The sequence below is a fragment of the Hippocampus zosterae genome, chromosome 11 (genome assembly GCF_025434085.1).
Source record: "Hippocampus zosterae strain Florida chromosome 11, ASM2543408v3, whole genome shotgun sequence".
NCBI classification, from domain to species: Eukaryota; Metazoa; Chordata; class Actinopteri; order Syngnathiformes; family Syngnathidae; genus Hippocampus; species Hippocampus zosterae.
In genome coordinates this window covers 5,070,765-5,090,858 of record NC_067461.1, presented here as the reverse complement: position 1 = coordinate 5,090,858, position 20,094 = coordinate 5,070,765, and the positions used below count along the sequence as shown (strand labels likewise).

At 44.0% G+C, this 20,094-nt stretch overlaps 1 protein-coding gene across 2 annotated transcripts in view; it reads right to left on the bottom strand.

Moving 5' to 3' along the window:
* Window positions 1-4,984: 4,984 nt before the first annotated feature.
* Window positions 4,985-20,094, bottom strand: part of LOC127610116 (cGMP-dependent protein kinase 1) — a 103,249-nt gene continuing 88,139 nt past the window's right edge. For both annotated transcript variants that reach the window (XM_052079875.1, XM_052079874.1), the window contains exons 8-18: window positions 19,178-19,243; window positions 15,924-15,998; window positions 11,437-11,533; window positions 10,490-10,629; window positions 9,457-9,546; window positions 7,715-7,856; window positions 7,479-7,642; window positions 7,280-7,402; window positions 7,145-7,207; window positions 5,705-5,771; window positions 4,985-5,629 (exon numbers count right to left, since the gene is read on the bottom strand). In XM_052079875.1, coding sequence (XP_051935835.1) covers window positions 5,531-5,629; window positions 5,705-5,771; window positions 7,145-7,207; window positions 7,280-7,402; window positions 7,479-7,642; window positions 7,715-7,856; window positions 9,457-9,546; window positions 10,490-10,629; window positions 11,437-11,533; window positions 15,924-15,998; window positions 19,178-19,243 — 1,126 coding nt within the window. In that variant the 3' untranslated portion in view covers window positions 4,985-5,530. The remainder of the gene's footprint in view (window positions 5,630-5,704; window positions 5,772-7,144; window positions 7,208-7,279; window positions 7,403-7,478; window positions 7,643-7,714; window positions 7,857-9,456; window positions 9,547-10,489; window positions 10,630-11,436; window positions 11,534-15,923; window positions 15,999-19,177; window positions 19,244-20,094) is intronic.

Genomic DNA, 20,094 nt, shown 5'->3' with positions numbered 1-20,094 from the left:
TCATGGTAAATATTTTAGTGCTTTATTTGGAAATGGGTAAGGATTAAAGTTAGGTCATCAGACAACTTCAAACATTTAGGTCTTAATGGTGATGGTAAAATAACTAGCAAAAAAAAAAAAGAAAACAGTCCTCACAAGAGTGGAATGACGAGAAGTGGCACATGGCTCCCTCTCGTGGTATGAATAATAATTACTAAATTAAATATAAATCAAATGTGCGGCATTTATACCCTGAAATAAGATAAAGCATACCTAAAATATGCTTGTAACTGATGCAAACAGCTTTTTTGAAATTGTTTTTCTTTTTTTTTTTTTTTTAGTACCGGTATATTGCATTTTTTGTGCTTTATATGTGCAGGACATTAAGGTTTTGTTTTTTTGTTTGTTTTTTTAGAGGAGGACAATTTAAGTGTAGTGCAGTTGTAGGTAACAAAACAATAGACTTGCATTTCATTTTTAAGAATTCTAGTTTTTTATCATTTAAGAACAAACGGCATTTGACTTTGAAATGCAGTACGTTTCAAACGTTTTTTTAATCCACAATTTTTTTTGTACTCTGAGTATTTTTTGCATTGCATTTCCATTGTATTTAACCTTTAAGTGCCGTTTCATATTTGCATTTGTCTTTATTTTCATACATTTAAATACACATTTTCATTGTTTAATTTGCACTTTTAAGAGAAATACATTTTAATGTAATCACTATTCCAGCCGTTTTTTTAATAATAAAAAATCTACTTTTTAGTCATAAAATATCTAATTATTGCATCGGTTTCAATCGATAAAGGTTGCGAAAACACTAGTCTAAGTCAACTGATTATGATCAGAGCAAATATTGTCATTTTTTGTAGTCTGTGCATTTTGTAGTCATCTTTGCAACTTTTCCACTTCATTCTACATTTTACTTCATCCTCTGTCGAGAAAAACAAATGTTTGGCGTCTTTGTGGGAGCTAATTCCATCATGTTCTTTGACATTCAAACGTCTGCTAAGGGTGATTGAAGTCACTTGCGTCGATTAACTCTTCATTTGATCCGCTTATTTGAGAAAGGGAGGCGGAGGGAATTATCCCCCCACCCCCCAATGACACCAAGGGACGGACATGAATTTGTAGGACATAGGTGTCAAGCTCAGGTCCTGGAGGGCCGTTGTCCTGCATGTTTTCCAAGTCTCCCTGTTGCAACACACCTAAATCAAATGAACAGGTTCAATGTCAAGCTTCCACAGAGCTTGTTAATGATCCGATCATTTAAATCAGGCGTGTTAAAACAGGGAGAATTGGAAAACATGCAGGACAACGGCCCTCGAGGACCGGAGTTTGACTCCCCTGATCTATAGTAAGACGTTTTTAAGCCGAAAAAAATGACCATGTATAGTAAGGCGTTTTGTTACCGAAAAAACCCAGACAATCTATAGTAAGGCATTTTTTAGCCGACCCCCCCCCCCCCTCCCCACCACGGCCATTTAAAGTTAGCCGTTTGGAGCCGAAAAAAAACCGACCATGGATAGTAAGGCGTTTTTTTACCGAAAAAAACCCAGACGATCTATAGTAAGGCGTTTTTAACCGACAAAACCGAACATGTATAGTGAGGGGTTTTGAGCCGAAAAAAACCCACCATTTATAGTAAGGCGTTTTTAGCCGAAAAAAACGACCAACTAAAAACGCCTTACTATACATGGTCGGTTTTTTTCAGCTAAAAACGCCTTACTATACATGGTGTTTTTTTTCGGCTCAAAACCCCTCACTATACATGGTCGTTTTTTTCAGCTAACAACATCTTACTATACATAGTCGTTTTTTTCAGCTAACAACGCCTTACTATACATGGTCGTTTTTTTCGGCTAAAAACGGCTTACTATACATGGTCGTTTTTTTCGGCTAAAAACGCCTTACTATACATAGTCGTTTTTTTTGGCTAAAAACGGCTTACTATACATGGTCGTTTTTTTCGGCTAAAAACGGCTTACTATACATGGTCGTTTTTTTCGGCTAAAAACGCCTTACTATACATGGTCTATTTTTTCAGCTCAACACGCCTTACTATACATGGTCAATTTTTTCGGCTAAAAACGCCTTACTCTACATAGTCGTTTTTTTCAGCTAAAAACGCCTTACTATACATGGTCGGGGGGTTTTTTTGGTTCACAACGCCTCACGATACATGGATGATTTTTTTTGTCGAAAATCGCCTTACTATACATAGTCGTTTTTTTCAGCTAAAAACGCTTTACTATACATGGTCGTTTTTTCAGCTAAAAACGCCTTGCTATATATGTTCGTTTTTTTCAGCTAAAAACCCCTTATATACATGGTTGGGTTTTTTCCGCTAAAAACGGCTTACTATACATGGTCGGGGGGGTTTTTTGGCTCGCAACGCCTCACGATACATGGATGATTTTTTTTGTCGAAAATCGCCTTACTATACATGGTGGTTTTATTCGTCTCAAAATGCCTCACTATAATGGCAGGGTTTTTTCGGCTAAAAACGCCTTACTATAGATCAGGGGAGTCAAACTCCGGTCCTGCATGTTTTCAAAGTCTCCCTGTTGCAACACACCTGATTCAAACATGCAGGACAGCGGCCCTCCAGGGACGGAATTTGACACCTATGGTTTAATGAATAAAAACACCAACACAGACTTTTTTTTAAAGTCTATAATTCCAAAAGTCATACATGTGGCACTTTGCAAAATTAATTTACAGCAATGAAACAAAGCAAAAACAACACAAGGCAAATATCCGGCAACATGAAGATAGTCCAAATATGACATGAATCCATTGACTTCTTTTAAATTTTTTAATTCATAAAAAAAAAAAAAACATTGAATTAAGTACATAACTTAAAATGACTACTAATAAATAAACCTCTTATCTATTTTGGGATCAAATGGCACAGCTGTTGTATTCCACTTGATCAGTTTAACACGGGACCTCTCAAAGCATTAATAAATGAGAGTGAAAGCTGAACCCTACCTTCATAATCATAATGCAGTAATAAATACATGTGCCTCTTTCAGTCTGCCATTTGATTTCTTCCCTCAACGTGGTGTCATGTATGAACTGTATGACGCAAATACAAAAACAAAAGTGGACAACCGCAAATCATTCCTGCCTTCCGCGATGCGTGTGTTTTCGTACTGACGTGAGAAGCATGTCATTGCAGTCGATTGCGATGGATTTTGAATTCCTATCCGAGAAGAAATGATCTTGAGGACGAGGCGCACTTTTCAGTCGTGTGTGTTCATGCAGCATCAAAAAGGCCTTGTGATGATGATTTGTATGCCGTTGATTTAAGGCACTTACATTTTATGCGCTTGATTGTTGGGACGTGACAGGTGATGCCTTTAAGATTGTTTGAAAGTCATGCAGGTGTGATGGGAGAAAATACACGCCCACCCCAAAAAAAAAAATCTTTGCACAAAATAGACGCCGCCATTCATATCAAATAGAAGTAGTAACAGAAACCAAGCACGGGAAAAGGAGCGAAATCACTTCACAAAAAAAAAAAAAAAAAAAATCACACCAAATCGTACTGTCCTGTCACCGTCTCCTTTTTTTTTTTCTTTTTTTTTGTGGTCATGAATCAAGAACAGCACCAAAGACATTGACGGCGATTTCACAGATCGAGCTGTACAGGCGTGATGGAGCTCCAAAAAATAATTCATGATTTATTTAACGGGAAAGGCGGAAATTAAAGGTGTTCTGAGTGCATTGTGGATGACGCGTTACTTCTTGAAAATATTATTTCCCGTGTCAGCTATGTGATAGTTGACATCTGAAACAGGGCACTTGGAGAGTCTCCTTTCTTTGACTGCACACGCTTATGTGCTTTTGTGTGTGTGTGTGTGTTTACAATGTACTTTAAAGGGGACGTATTACGGAAATTTGACTTTTTAATTGCTGTATACCAATACTCCACAACCCCAGCATTCGCAAATAGTCCTCATCATTCAATTAGAGTGGTTACCTCAATAGAAATTGTTAAATCTTGATTTAAGATTTATTTCTTAATTTTCCCATTAGGTTAAACCACATAATTCTCTTGCCCTGCATCTGGTATTTTGGCCTGTTTTACTGCCGCTTCCCCCAAGTCCCCAAAGGGTAAGCAGAACTGCAGTCTTCGCACAGAATAGATTCGCATTAGCTAACAGTGTTAGCTTTTGAATATCAGAGCATACTTATTGCTATCTTGTCGACTTGGAGGCGGGTAGGGGGGTCGGTATTTCTCTTTGGATGTGTCCATTGCAGGAGCTGCTACGCTAATTGGCAACGTTTCGTTCAGTGGCTTGGTTGATGAAGTGCTGCTCCCACAAGTGAAAATCCAATATGGTCTTTGTGGATATTTTGCTTTTTATGGCCTTTTGGCTAATTTGGGTGTATTTTCTCGACTTTGTACACATCTGTCTGACTGGATCGGATCGGCAGATATTTAGCATTTTTAAATATTTGGCGATTCGTAGGCCAGTCCGGTCCCAATTTTTCGCAAATCCCTGTGATTACCTGTGCATGTTGTTGAAATAGATTGGTCCATATTTTGATCGGACTGGTGATCGGTTACTGTGTAATAACTTCAACATAAAAGCGCTCTAAGGCATTGAGTCCATAACTTGGTCCCGTAAGGTTGAAGGCTTGAAGTTAGCCTTCTAACAGCGTGTTCCTGTCATTTACAACATGGACAATTGTTGCTGCGGTTAGCTAGACTTCTTCATCCTGACAGCGTACATGTAAATAAGCGGGTACTCGAGGCAGAAAAAAATGCCTCGAGCATTTTTTTTTTTTCACCAAGAAATTTTAAATACTCGTTTCAGCTCTAGTCAGAATGTCCGAACTCTGACCCTGGTCGCCCTGCAAACGACGTAACCCAAAACGGAGCAATTTTTAAAACAGATGAATATCAAGCGTGCTGTATTTAATTTTTTTTTCCATTAAGACACCTTGGAATTTTTTTTTTAATCGAGGGGAAAAAAAACTTGCATAATATGTCTCCTTTAAAATGCTCAATACTATGTAATGTGGCAATTGGTGACATTCAGGTTAGTCGAGAGCACTTGTTGTACAACGGGAGAAGCGATGATCAGAGCACAACATTTCACATTTCCACACGCTTAGTTATCCTGAAAATAAACAATAACAAGAACCAAAAAAAAAAAAAAAAAATACCCCAGCAACATTCGCCGGCCCGTCACGTGGGAACGCCGGGCTTCGTCGACGGCCATGTTTTTTGCGCGCGCACTCGCGCGTGTGTATCCCTGCACTTTCTCTGCCTTAGAGCCGAGTGTAAGACAACACCGAACATGTGCTACAGCTGTCCCACTATAAATGCTTGACCCGGGGCCGCAGTGAAATAAAGGCATATCGGTGACCCAGTAGGGCTTTTGCCATCCCTCCGTTAAAAATCGACTTCTTCTCCATCATATCTGCTTTTTTTGTTTGTTTGTTTCTTTTACCGGGTAGCCACAGCCGCTGCATGGCCTCCATAACAACAAAAGAAGAGTTTCTTTTGGTTCCACGGGGTGCTGGAAGGAGAGCTTCAGAAATCAACGTCCCAACCGGAGTTGTCGTCAGGCGGCGGGTCTTCGTTGTCCTCCGGGAAGCTGTCGAAGTTACTCGTGTCAACTGCAGACGTGACCTGACGAGGGAGACGAGTGGACGGAGGGTGTTAAGACCACTCCACAACTGTAGAGAGCCATACCTGTAGACTTACGTTGGGGATGATGGGAGGTGTCAGTGTCCCCTTCTTCAAGCCCTCCCAGTTAAAGCCCTCAAACCACCTACAAAAAAAAAAAAAGAACAAAACAACCCAACGGTTGTTTACACTTTTTACTCCAAGTAGGCGTTATGAACGGCATTCACTTGAACATTCATCTTCCTAACCGCTTGATCCTCACTAGGGTCGCGGGGGGTGCTGGAGCCCATCCCAGCCGTCTCCGGGCAGTAGGCGGGGGACACCCTGAATCGGTTGCCAGCCAATCGCAGGGCACACAGAGACAAACAACCATTCGCACTCACACTCACACCTAGCGACAATTTAGAGTGTTCAATCAGCCTGCCACGCATGTTTTTGGAATGTGGGAGGAAACCGGAGCACCCGGAGAAAACCCACGCAGGCCCGGGGAGAACATGCAAACTCCACACAGGGAGGCCGGAGCTGGAATCGAACCCGGTACCTCTGCACTGTGAAGCCGACGTGCTAACCACTGGACTACCGGGACGACCGTACATCTACTTATGAACGTAAATTTCCAAGTTACGAAACGCCTCAACGGGAAAATATTGCCTCTTGTTACGAAAGAAATCTCAAGATACGAAAGGTAAAAATACAAAAATGGCTCGACGCTTGCAGCTCCGAGGTTTCCTGAACGCAACATACTTATTGCTGTTCTGCCATTGGCTATTCCCTAGCATCGTCCCGGCATCCCATTGACTAAGAGGGAGCGCTACCGGATCTGTTTATGTGTGTCGATATGTGTTTTTGAAACCCCTGATATAGGGATGTTAAAATAAAAAAACAAGACAATGATGTATTCGACATAAAAGTTAAAGAAAAATTGACAAAAATTACCGTTTCAAAATAAAGAACTTTGATGTTAAAGACAACTGAATGTACTGAGAGTGATTAGCGTCTCTCACTCGAGGGAATATAAAGCTGCGAAAGTTCCAAGGGCTGCAAAATCGCGTCGGTTGGTGGAGCCCGGTTTTCAAAGCAAACACGGTGAAGCGGCATTTAGCTGTTATGCTGCACGCAAATGGAATCGGTTGCCGACAGCAGTGAAGTATAAATGCCTTTTATGCCTTTATTTTACGTAACGAGTGGCTTTTGTTCTCTTTGCTTCGCCATTGAATGTTTTTTTTTCATGATAGCTAGCATGCTAAAGGAAAACGTTTGCGGAAATCGATTTTTATGTTCAAAGCCCCTTTTTGTCTTTTAAAAACGCGCCTTAAATCACATTTTAGTCTTTGTCTTAGGACTCGGCGTGACACTTGGATTTTTTTTTTGTGTGTGTTTTATTGTGTTTACAGTTTTTATGTTATTATTGTTTCTGTCTTTGTGAACAGCACTTTTGTATGCAGTTGCGGTTGTTTTTCCAAGTGTTCCAGAATAAAAGAACATTGCGGTCATTCGAGGTTGAATCGGTATGCTCACTTGTGCTTTTGGATGTCTTTGACACCATTTTTCAAGTTTCCCAGTCGTTCAGAAGGATTATCCCTGCAAAGACAACGCTAACGTCATAAACGTCCAAAAATCTAAAACTACAACAACGACAACAAAAACGCTCACCTGCATAGCTTTTTGATTAAGTTGGCAGCATTTTTGGTAATTTTCTTTGGGAATTCGATCATGTCGATGCCTCTCAGGATGATGTTGTAAGTCTTCATTGGATCAGGGCCGGAGAACGGAGGGCTAGGAAGACAGCCAGATGTGTTAAACTAGACAAGATGAGTTTTGGTTTACCTTGGAGATCCCAAGAATTTGATACCTGCCGGTCAGAAGCTCAAACATGAGGATTCCGAGTGACCAGTAATCAGCGGAGATGTCGTGGCCCTTGTTCAGGATGATCTCCGGCGCTACGTACTCGGGCGTCCCGCAGAAAGTCCACGTTTTCTTCCCAAAGCCAATCTTCTTAGCAAAACCAAAGTCCACCTAAGCGAGAAGACGGTTTCAAGATCGTGGAAAGAGAATCTGGACTTATGAGCATCTTGAAGGAGTTCCTACCAGTTTGGCATAACCCCTGTGGTCCAGGATAAGGTTCTCCGGTTTGAGGTCTCTGTAGATGATCCCTTTGGAATGTAGGTAGGCGAAGGCTTCCACCACGCAGCCTGTGTAAAACCTGGTCGTCGAGTCCTCGAATGAACCTCTGGGAAGAGCAAGAGAATCAGAGAATTTACTTAATTCTTACTTAATTACCTTGAGATAATTAATCATTCAAGGGCGGCCCGCTAGTCCAGTGGTTAGCACGTGGGCTTCACAGTGCAGAGGTACCGGGTTCGATTCCAGCTCCGGCCTCCCTGTGTGGAGTTTGCATGTTCTCCCCGGGCCTGCATGGGTTTTCTCCGGGTGCTCCGGTTTCCTCCCACATTCCAAAAACATGCGTAGCAGGCTGATTGAACACTCTAAATCAGGGGTCTCCAACGTGGTGCCCGCGAGCACCAGGTAGCCCGTGAGGACCACACCAGTAGCCCGCCAGTGCTAGGATTGTGATTTGCTTGTAGAAATTATGATTTAAAAATGCAAACATGGGCAGTATTATAGATTCTATAGCTACCTATTTAGCTATCTAACTAGCTAGCTACAGTATACATCTAGCTAGCTAATGTTCTAATATTATTAAATGTAATTTGTACAAATGTTATTTCAGACGTGTATCAATTTGGTAGCCCTTCACACAATCAGGACACATGAAGTAGCTCTCACTCTCAAAAAGTTTGGTGACCCCTGCTCTAAATTGTCCCTAGGTGTGAGTGTGAGCTCGAATGGTTGTTCGTCTCTGTGTGCCCTGCGATTGGCTGGCAACCGATTCAGGGTGTCCCCCGCCTACTGCCCGGAGACAGCTGGGATAGGCTCCAGCACCCCCCGCGACCCTAGTGAGGATCAGGCGGCTCGGAAGATGAATGAATGAATGAATGAATGAATGAATCATTCATTTTCTTCCGTGACCACACTTGTGAGTCGAAATAATGCATCCCAAATCATTTTTCCCCATTCAAATGAATGGAAAGGCCATTAATCTGTTCCAGCCTTCCCTTAATAATAAATCTAACAAAAAGAATGCAACACAAACAAACAAAGAAGTGTTTACTCAATTACTGTAAATGACCCGGTCATATTGGTTAGGAGCGGCGGGGAAGATGTTGTTTTTGCAGAGGATAAAGAATATATGTCTTAAGGTGCTGTTATATTGTCTGTCTATGTGCTGTGCCGTCGCTCGTAGGTGTTCTATGCCATTACCCATCAGAAAACAATATCTTCGTTTTATGTTTAGTTTGGCAGTAAACTTGAACCGACATGAAAGGCAATCACGTATCAACTCTAAGAAAGACATCTTCAGCGCGTGTTATTCATTCATTCATTCATCATCCGAGCCGCTTGATCCTCACTGGGCTCGCGGGGGGTGCTGGAGCCTATCCCAGCTGTCTTCGGGCAGCAGGCGGGGGACACCCTGAATCGGTTGCCAGCCAATCGCAGGGCACACAGAAACGAACAACCATTCGCACTCACACTCACACTTAGGGACAATTTAGAGTGTTCAATCAGCCTGCCACGCATGTTTTTGGAATGTGGGAGGAAACCGGAGCACCCGGAAAAAACCCACGCAGGCCCGGGGAGAACATGCAAACTCCACACAGGGAGGCCGGAGCTGGAATCGAACCCGGTACCTCTGCACTGTGAAGCCGACGTGCTAACCACTGGACTACCGGGCCGCCCAGCGCGTGTTATTAAGTAGCAAAACAGCATACCTGTCTCGGAGAATGGTCCACAGTTCTCCTCCGAGGCAGGCTTCCATCAGCATGTAGAGGTACTTGCTATCCTTGAACGTTCGATACAGTCTAAAAACACACAGTAGATGGGCCTCAAAATGGCTGCCAAATACCTTAGTGACACACAAATACAGTCATCTCACTGTGTTGCCAGTCAGTCAAAATATCGAATCAGTTTTGTACTTCCGTATTAACGTAAAGAACGTTCTCATCCTGCAGTCAAACAATCGTTACAAGACGAGGTGACCCTTTTGCGGGCCATAAAAGGTGCAGCTAATGGCTTTTTTCCAATGCTAGACGGCTAATGTGGCTAATTCACAGATCCGTGACAATAAAGACGAGTAGAAATCCAGGAGACGACCATATACGTGCTTGTCGTCATTAGCTCAGTGCTGAGAGGAGCACCAACGAGGTCAGTAATAAGACCAAAGATCTTATTTCGCTGGTTTGCTGCAACCGCATTATAACCAGGAATGGTAACGACGTATAATTCATGTACTATAAATAGACGTTAAATGTCGTGTTGGAAGGAAAGTAGGCCTATTTTTTTTTACATGACCGCTATGTACTGGTAAACCAATATACAAGGTGAAAAATTTTTGTTTCTTGCTGGACCTTTGTACAGTAAACAATCTGGATTTTTTTGTTGTTCTCAAAAAAATTGCATAATATTCATATGCCAAGATGATTTAATTAAATTGTTGGAAAATTAATTCGAAAAAGACCTTCAAAAGGATCATCGCAATGACAATTTTTAAGGCTGAGTAGTACATTGCAGATTTCAAAAATCGTTCAGCCCGACTCACCAAAAATTTTTTGTGGGCAAATGAAGCCATTTGTGACACCTTTTAACTTGGTGCTGCGCCGTGACGTTTTCCAAACTCAAAAACACGATGTGCCTCGGCGTAACCCTTTCATGCACTAATAATGATAACCTGATAAACTGTCCACTGTAGTGACCGCCGGACGATGGCCATATTGCATAGAACACCGAAGGCCGAGACGTTTATACCGAACAATAAAATCCGAGTGGGCCTCCTGCATGATGAGTTTCTCCGAGCGAATGTGCTCTTGCTGTCTGGTGTCGACGATGTGCCGCTTCTTGAGGATCTTCATGGCGAAGGTTTTGTTCTCGTCGCTCTTGAGCTGAACCTGAAGAGAGACGACGGAAGGAAGAAAACGGAGAGCGTTTAAAGCAGGTATGTCCAAAGTCCGGCCCGGGGGCCAAATCCGGCCCGCGGTCGAATTTCATCCGGCCCTCGGCCCCTGTCATAAAATCAGTGCCGTCTGGCCCGCAGGTTGGGCGCGATGGAACACGTGTTGCATCGACTGAGGTCTCGTAGACTGGTGAGTGATGTTTCATAGAGTACTGCTTCCCTCTAGTGGCTAAATGAGTAATAGCATTCACTAAATGAGTAATAGCATTTAGACACTAGAGGGCATCACTCACGAGTTATCAAGACATCACTCCGTGTTTATATTGACTGATATGTCATATTTCAAATGATCCTTGCAGTTGTGGATATGTGTATTGCTTGTTCATTTCCCTGTTGTTCGAGTCAAAGGTTTTGTGACTACTGTATTGAAAAGTCATGGTGATACATTTTATGTTTCAAATCGATCAATTTGCACTCAGGAGACTTCTGTTTAAGAAAAAGTCAAGTGAATAAGCAGTTGCATGTGATATACCTGTTTCAAATGAACCAAAAGAAATTCTTAAGATTGTTGAAATTAAAATAAAAATGGAAATGTGAAACAGACTGGCTAAAATTTTTAACAGACTAAAATTTGCTGAACAATATTGTTGTTCAATGTAAAGAATGTCAGCCAAGGTCGGCCCCCCGACATTTTACCACATAAAATCTGGCCCCCTTGGCAAAAAGTTTGGACACCCCTGGTTTAAAGCATGCGCCACCGGCCGAGATGGCGTCATTCATTTTCCCACCTTCCCCTCCTTACCAGCTCCACGCGACCAAAGCCGCCAACCCCCAGCGTGTCGATGATGTTGAAATCGGCCAGATTGAGATTGAAGAAAAAAGCATTCTCGGCTTCGTACCTGCGGATGGTGTAAAGGGGGTGGCGAGAGGGCGGGAAAGACAAGCCGAGGAACGGGATTAGACATGAGATGGATGATGAAAGACAAAATAATCCACCTCCAATTTTGCCTTGAAGTTCATTTGTTTGCAAATCTCAGAGGATTATTTGGCAGTAATCTATGATCAAGGATGTGGAGTGTACGAACGCGACAAAACACTTTGCTCGGAAAGAGACTCAAGTCTCCTCAGCTCGCAGGCAATATTAGGGCATGAGAGAACAAGAACGCGGGACATCTGGCACCCGAAACGCCAGCTCGACCCGTGCGGAAATTCTTTCCACGTGTCCGTCCGTCCCTCATCCCCTCACGCCCCCACGTGTGTTTCAGATTATTGTTTGATCCCGATCGAGTTTCATCAGATCAGGATCCGGATCAGCAGGCTTAGTATTCCTCAGGCTCCTTGCGGGTCAACTCGGAACATTTAAGGGTGTTTGTAAACCTGTGCGTCAGTTGTTTGCACCGCTCAAAGCAGAAATTGGAACTTGAATTTTACGCAGTGTTTTGAATGAACAGATTTAAGAAATTATTCACATGTGAGTTTTTGATTTTCCTCTTCATCATCTGGAGAGTGGCGCAAAAACACATTTAATTCAAATCCCAAACAAAAAAAGGCCATTTCAGTCTCTTTGTGAAATGTCAGAATGATTGACTGCATTCCCAATTACACAAACACTCAAGACATGGGCTAAAATTTCAAAAGCCCAACCAGCAAATGCGTCTCCACAATTGGCCTGCAGAGGGCAGCATTGCTCCGTTTCAACCGGAGCACAGCAAGCTATCAATCTTGATCTGCATGTCTGCGGTAGACTAACGCGGATCAACTGATAACCTCAGAGAGCAGCCGATGTTGTCTGGCCAAGATTAAAAGTGCGTTCTTACGCGTACGTGGATTCCTTTTGCGGTGGGGACGAAAAAGCAGTTGTTGTTTATTCCAGAGAGCTGAAGCCCTCAAAGAATATGAGGCCTATAAGCCATACATTAAAACCCAAAAGAGATAAGAACTAACCTTGAAATAAAGATCAAGTGCTTCAATCACACAGTTAGCCCACAAATACATACAAGACTGACTTCAGTTTTAGATCAGTTCCACATTTGCCATAACGCTAACATAAAATTTAAGGCACCCTAGCATAAACCCAAACCCAGCAAACACTTCCTTGTTTTTTAAATTTACGTTTCCCCACCCATTTTTACTTTGTACATTTTGTTTGCTAATGCTAACACTAACTAACAAGAACATTTAAAAACATTCACACAAAAATAACCACAGAAAATGACACTAAGTACTGAAATAAAAGATAGCTAAAAGAATGTAGCTATGTATAAGGGCAGGCAAAATCCTCTCGGATCCTCGTAATCCTGGTCACCACCTCTTCCAGCTCCTTCCATTAGGTAGTCGCTGCGCACTATGTTGATCTGTATATCCCTCTTTCCATCAATTCCTTCCACACTTGACTCAAAATTCCATTGTAGCACCTTGCTAACGTTTGCCGATTTTGCACATCCCTGTGCGATAGCCCGACTGCATTGTTGATTGTAGCTTCGGCCCTCTATTTGTATGATTGTCATTGATCAATATTCCACAGCACTCAACACTCTAAAGTGCTCAAGGACTTTCTACACCAGTGCACATTCATCGTTGGATGGCAACGACTGCCCCGGTGGTCACTTTAAATGGCGCGCCTATTATCTGCACCATCTGCACATGTGTCATTGTATTGTAATTAGCGCACTATCGGCGACTTTATTTGCGTGACGCTTCGTTGCCGCAGCTGTCGTTGGTCAGTTACCCTCCGTAAAGACTCTATGAATATGACTCGTCTTTTTTTTTTTAGTCAGTTCAATAGTAGTTTTTCTCATACAACCAGAGATGAGTTTGTGTTTTTACACACCTATAAGATGATCCTGATTCAGAGTAAAAGAAAAAAAAAAGATGGCAAAAAATCTTTAAAAGAGCTCAATAATAAGCATGAGAAAAAGTTTTTTAAAGTGGACTGAATCTTATTCGCTTTTTGTGCAGCATAACAGCTCCATGCTGCTTCACCGTGTTTGCTTTGAGGGCCAAACTCTCAAGCTTTATCATAAGCCGATTGATAACTAATGATAACGCTAACTTGAACCAAATCCCCAAACCCTAAATCCTGATTTGAACTGCAAAAACTAACCAGAACGGCAAAACCGAACTGAATCCTGAACCCCTTTGCAGAAACTGAAAACCAAAGCCAACAATTTAGCACCCCAAGACAATGACAACCCACGTTACCATGGTAACCGCGGCATGCATGCAACGTTCTGGAGAGAGATTGTTTTTCATTTCACCACTGCTCGGTTTTTAGCCAAGCCCAAAATGTAAGTCCATGATGCTTTAACTTAGCCCCCCGGCAATGTACAATCGCATTATTTCCAGGTAGAATGGTACATCGTAATGTTATACAGCAAAATCTTTTCAAAGCGCTGTGTGGCAAAATGGTCCTCTACAGATGGAGGAGCACCCCTGTGGGTGCTAAAACTGTGGAGGACTGATGAGGTCATAGAAATAATACAAGCGCCCTGAGTTCAGAGTTAGTTTGCGCTCTGCAGTCTGCTTTCGTTTTCTCTCAGCATGTCTCTAAAATGCACTTTTGACCTTTCCATACTTTTTCAAATAAAATTGAAAACGCCGTTCAACTGTTCAATGTTTCTGAATAACTTTGCTCTTCTCTAACAAGACACTGTATGAATGAAGAATGAAATTCCGAAGTAAGTGTACAAAGTTTCAAGAGGGTCAAAAAGTCAAACTAAGTTCATTAAAGTGCATTCTGAAATGTGACACGAAAGCCCAATAACGTCGGAACTAAGTCGCACAGAATAACAAAACGTGGCATTGCATATGCTTACAAAACAACAAAATAAGGCGTCTTTCTATTTCAGGTAATCGCAAACCCCCGCCGAGCCAACGGCGGCGGCTTGATCAAAACCAACGTTGATATTCTTTGAAGGGAAAGCGCTGGGAACAGCGGGGAGCAGCTGGAGCTTTACGGCAAGCCAACCAATGGGGAAGATCGTTTCCATCACCGCGGGATGCTGACTCAGGTTTTCCTTGCCGTGCAGCTTTGTCGCTGCTGGGCGGATACTTCCAGCAAAACGGTGCAAATGCACGTGCAGCCCGGGAAGCGGGCAATGTCGAGCTTAAAAAAGCTGCTGACGGGACTTCGGGGAAGAGCAATTGAATTCAAGCAATTTTTAAATGACAAAAACCGCAATTTTATACACATATACAGTGTGTGTGTGTGTGTGTGTGTGTGTGTGTGTATGTGTGTGTGTGTGTGTGTGTGTGCGTGTGTGTGTGTGTGTGTATATATATATATATATATATTTTAAGGGCGGCCCGGTAGTCCAGTGGTGAGCACGTCGGCTTCACAGTGCAGAGGTGCCGGGTTCGATTCCAGCTCCGGCCTCCCTGTGTGGAGTTTGCATGTTCTCCCCGGGCCTGCGTGGGTTTTTTCCGGGTGCTCCGGTTTCCTCCCACATTCCAAAAACATGCGTGGCAGGCTGATTGAACACTCTAAAATTGTCCCTAGGTGTGAGTGTGAGTGCGAATGTTCGTTTCTGTGTGCCCTGCGATTGGCTGGCAACCGATTCAGGGTGTCCCCCACCTACTGCCCGAAGACAGCTGGGATAGGCTCCAGCGCCCCCCGCGACCCTAGTGAGGATCAAGCGGCTCGGAAGATGAATGAATGAATGTTTACACAGAGTTCGTCCCTGCTTAAAAATATTTATAACTGCCTAATCTATATCAATTGATATTTTAGTGATCACACTAGGTGTCAAATATTGGGCGTAGCTCATAATATGTGACACGGCATATTTTCACCGCTAGGTCAGTGTTAATCAAATCTTTATTAAAGCAGCTTTTTTTTTTTTTTTTTATACACGTAACTCATAGCCGAGGGTGCCTTATGACTTCTGAATTGATATTCTCTTGTTTCCATGGCGACGGCAACACCGTGTTGCAGGTCGTCTCTTCGTTTTTCTCCCTTTTCAATCATCTGTTGTTATGCGACAGACCTGAAGGTGCAGTTTATGCATTGTACTCGCGCGAAGGAAACTTTTTTTTTTTTTTTTTTCCCCCGAAACGGTCCATTAACGCTCCCGCCCAGCCGAGTGCAATGCGTGACATGCTCGGTTTGAGCCTTCCATGTCCCATCTTCTTCGGCCGCATTCAACGGTCTGAGATTTTTTTTTGATGGTGTTTTCTCATCAAACCACTGGCGACCAACTCCTGGCATTTGTCAAAATCGCTCCGATGCATCAGAGTTTTTCCAAAGAAAGTATAACGTACAACATGAGTGTCAATCGGGGTGTATCTTACTTGGCTTTGGCGTCGACGTCTTCATGGCCTTTGCTGGACACGTCCTCCAAGCCTCCAATCAGGTGCTTAAATGAACTGCAATAAAAGAAAAGCTGGCGTCAACAGCGTTTGTGCAACACGAGAGCCTGACTGACGAGTTGTCATCAAATATTCATTGGGTGCGCCCGTAAAAAAAAAAAAAAAAAAAGACGACAAATTGAGAACACGGAGGAGTTGTTATGACTGTAAAACTTTACAACAAAGCTGTGACTTGTTTGCAAGGTGACCAGATTTTAATTCAAGTGACCCAAATAAGGGCGGCCCGGTAGTCCAGTGGTTAGCACGTCGGCTTCGATTCCAGCTCCGGCCTCTCTGTGTGGAGTTTGCATGTTCTCCCCGGGCCTGCGTGGGTTTTCTCCGGGTGCTCCGGTTTCCTCCCACATTCCAAAAATTTGCATGGCAGGCTAATTGAACACTCTAAATTGTCCCTAGGTGTGAGTCTGAGCGTGGATGGTTGTTCGTCTCTGTGTGCCCTGCGATTGGCTGGCAACCGATTCAGGGTGTCCCCCGCCTACTGCCCGAAGACAGCTGGGATAGGCTCCAGCACCCCCCCGCGACCCTAGTGAGGATCAAGCGGTACAGATGATGAGATGAGATGAGATGACCCAAATAACCAGTGACTTTGGAACCGCCTTGAGGTCTTGACTGTATGACTTGGATCGAGGAAGGAACTGGAGTGGGCGAATTGCATCCTTTACTTTCATTTACAGGAGGAGAATTCAATGTTTTATGGTCACGTTATTGGGAGTGTACCGAAAAACCATTTGGATCAAAAAATCGGTTTTGGATTCCGATGACGTGAATGCATCCAGTCAAATCGTATTGAATCGTTCCACTTTAGAATGTACCCTCATGTATGGAGCTAGGTATTGAATCTTTCATTGGAGAGGCACACACCGGAGTCCAATCTGAGGGGCCGGGGGGGGGGGGGGGGGGGGGGGAGATTTGCATTTTGGAGATTAAGAATCTGTCCTCGATTTACTGAAAATCACCCCCAGTCACTGTTTTTGTGCCCATTTTGTGGCATCTTGCTGCTCAGGAACTAGTTTGAAGTGAGGAGAGAACCTTGGCTTGGACAAAAGTAGTCCTTTGCCACCGTGCTGGTACAAAGGAACTATGTGAAAGTGAGTTGAGGAGCTGTGTTTAGATAAAAGTAGTGCGATGGCACCATCTTGTGTCAATATTGGTGAATTAGAACAACACCTCTTCATAATCAAGAATCGACCCACCCGTCAAACCAGCACACCAAGTCGAACAACCTTTGTAATTTTTTTACATTTCCACCTGCTCCGCTCTCTTCAAACAATTCAAAAGAGCAGGAAAAAAAAATATGCTCACAAAAACACAATTCCACTCAGGACTCATTAAGCTGTCACACCAAAAAAATGTCATACATCTGCTGAGAGCAATTGCGTCGCGAATTGTGCCGTTTGCCTCGCCCATTAATGGCCCCGCCGATTGTTTCCACTCTGGCAATGAACGCGCATGGGCGAAAGGGGGCTGGGGGGGGGGGGGGGGGGGGGGGGATGCCGTCACACATATCGAGCTCTCTCTGCAGGTGGAGAAACAATCGGACACGCGTTTGAACGGCAGGCAGAGAGCGAAAGGCAACGGTCATCACCTGTGCGGAATGACTCTGTCATTATCCGCGCCGTTAGCTCCGAGGAAGGCTCGTTTGAGTTCGATATACTCCACAGCTGGGCCCTTGGTAAGACGATACCCCCCCCCCCATCCCACCCCACTACACCCCCCACCCCCCCATAAACCTCGTCCACTTTGTTTATTCCCACAACAAGACTTAACACTCCTCGGATAAAGCGTTCCCTCAGATGTCGGGCTCAAAACAACAACAGCCCCCCCGTATTCTGAATTCCTACACCTGTCCTCTCGGCGCCGCTCCTCAAAGCAAAGCATTACTTTTCCTTTAGGGCCGAAGAAGAAAAAAAAAACAAAAACATTTACATGCAAATGAGCCGAGCACTAAAGGCAACTCGTCGCGGTGAGCGGAATATGAAAGATGAACGTCTTCCAGGAGACGGATCGGCGTGAGCATCGTCTGATTGTTATTTCGTCAAGAGATCTGATCCGCTCCTTGTATGGAAATGAGTACAAACACTGGAACGGAAAGAGAATTTTCACGTACTGGAAGAATTTTGACTGCGCTACGTTTCATTTTAGCATCTTTGTCACTCATGACTACAACATGGGCGGCCCGGTAGTCCAGTGGTTAGCACGTCGGCTTCACAGTGCAGAGGTACCGGGTTCGATTCCAGCTCCCGCCTCCCTGTGTGGAGTTTGCATGTTCTCCCCGGGCCTGCGTGGGTTTTCTCCGGGTGCTCCGGTTTCCTCCCACATTCCAAAAACATGTGTGGCAGGCTGATTGAACACTCTAAATTGTCCTAGGTGTGAGTGTGGTTGCGAATGGTTGTTCGTCTCTGTGTGCCCTGCGATTGGCTGGCAACCGATTCAGGGTGTCCCCCGCCTACTGCCCGAAGACAGCTGGGATAGGCTCCAGCATCCCCCGCGACCCTAGTGAGGATCAAGCGGCTCGGAAGATGAATAAATGAATGACTACAACATCATCATCAACACGCACCATCAGCACTGGCGTCCCCCAAGGATGCGTCCTCTCCCCACTGCTCTTCTCCCTCTACACGAATGGCTGCACCTCAACGCACCGGGCCGTCAAACTCATAAATTTTGCAGACACCACAGTCATCGTTCTCTTCCGGGTTTAGATGTGAGTGTGAGAGTGGATGGTTTTTCGTCTGTGTGTGTGTGTGCCCCGCGATTGGTTGGCAACCGTTTCAGGGTGTCTCCCGCCTACTGCCCGAAGACAGCTGGGATAGGCTACGGAAAATGGATGGGTTCAGTTGGGCATAATCCAATCGGGCACGATGACCAAGTATGTCGGAGTAACTCGATCTTCTTACGCACGTGAGCAGGTTCCGAATGTTTCAGAAATGGGAATTTTGAACTTCACCTGAATATTGTGCGGGATGTATACATTGACCCGTCATTGCAGAGTGGTACGCTAAATACATTAACTACGTGGTTAAGCCACTATTACGAAACGGGTTAATTGATCTCTATGATTCACTGCAGATTATTTCACCGTATTCACACTTTGCCGTCGATTGATTCCATCGACTAAAACAGTTAAAACCAATAAATTAAAGTGGCACCATTTATTGTCATAGTTGACGGATACTCACTCTCGATCAATGACGAGGCAGGTGACCGCCTCTGCTGCAATAACATTGGCAGTCCTGATGTCCTCCCTGTAGAAGCCGGAGAAGAAAAAAAACACACACACAATTAGCCACAATAGAACATGTAAGAACTTTCACTTTCCAATGACCGTGAATTGATCATCAAATGCGGAAGGTGAGTCGATCGGTTAACGTCGAACATGACACTTGCTCATATTTGAAGTCCAACCCATCATCTGATTGGCATTCCTCATCCGACGAGTTGCTCCAATCGCACGAATCCTCCGAGTCGGTGTTCCAACAATCCATCGGTAACGAGTTGCGAAGCCACAGAAGTACTCCGATAAAACACTAAAAAAAAAAAAAACGCGCCGCCGAAAAAGACAAGCCAACTCTCAGATTGACATCCCGTCAGGCGATTATTTGGACACTTGAAGGGGCTCAGCTCCACTCCAGTGCGTGCGGTCCATCACTCAATATGTCTCTGTGTAACTTATGGCAGCCTATTTCAATGATGGTCCATTGCAAATCCCTCCTCCGCACCCCGCCTCGAGGCCCCCCCCCCCCCCACACACACACACATTCCGTACGCTACGAATAAAGGTCACAGCTGGTGAGTTTTGATCGGCGTTGGGTGAGTAGGAGAGCTGAAAGGAGGACGGAGGCCAGTGGAGGTTTTAACAGTTGATGGATCAGGGGCCCCTCTGTTCAAGTGGGGGGGGGCACATGGACAACTTTATCACAGGGCTTAGTTTTCTTTTTGGGGTGAAATAGAAATAAGGAAGTGAATTATGAGTTTCAGCGCTGTCTGGCATCTACTGGATTCTGCCTCGTGATGTCCGGTTAACAATTTTTTATTCATTCATTCATTCATTCATCTTCCGAGCCGCTCGATCCTCACTAGGGTTGCGGGGGGTGCT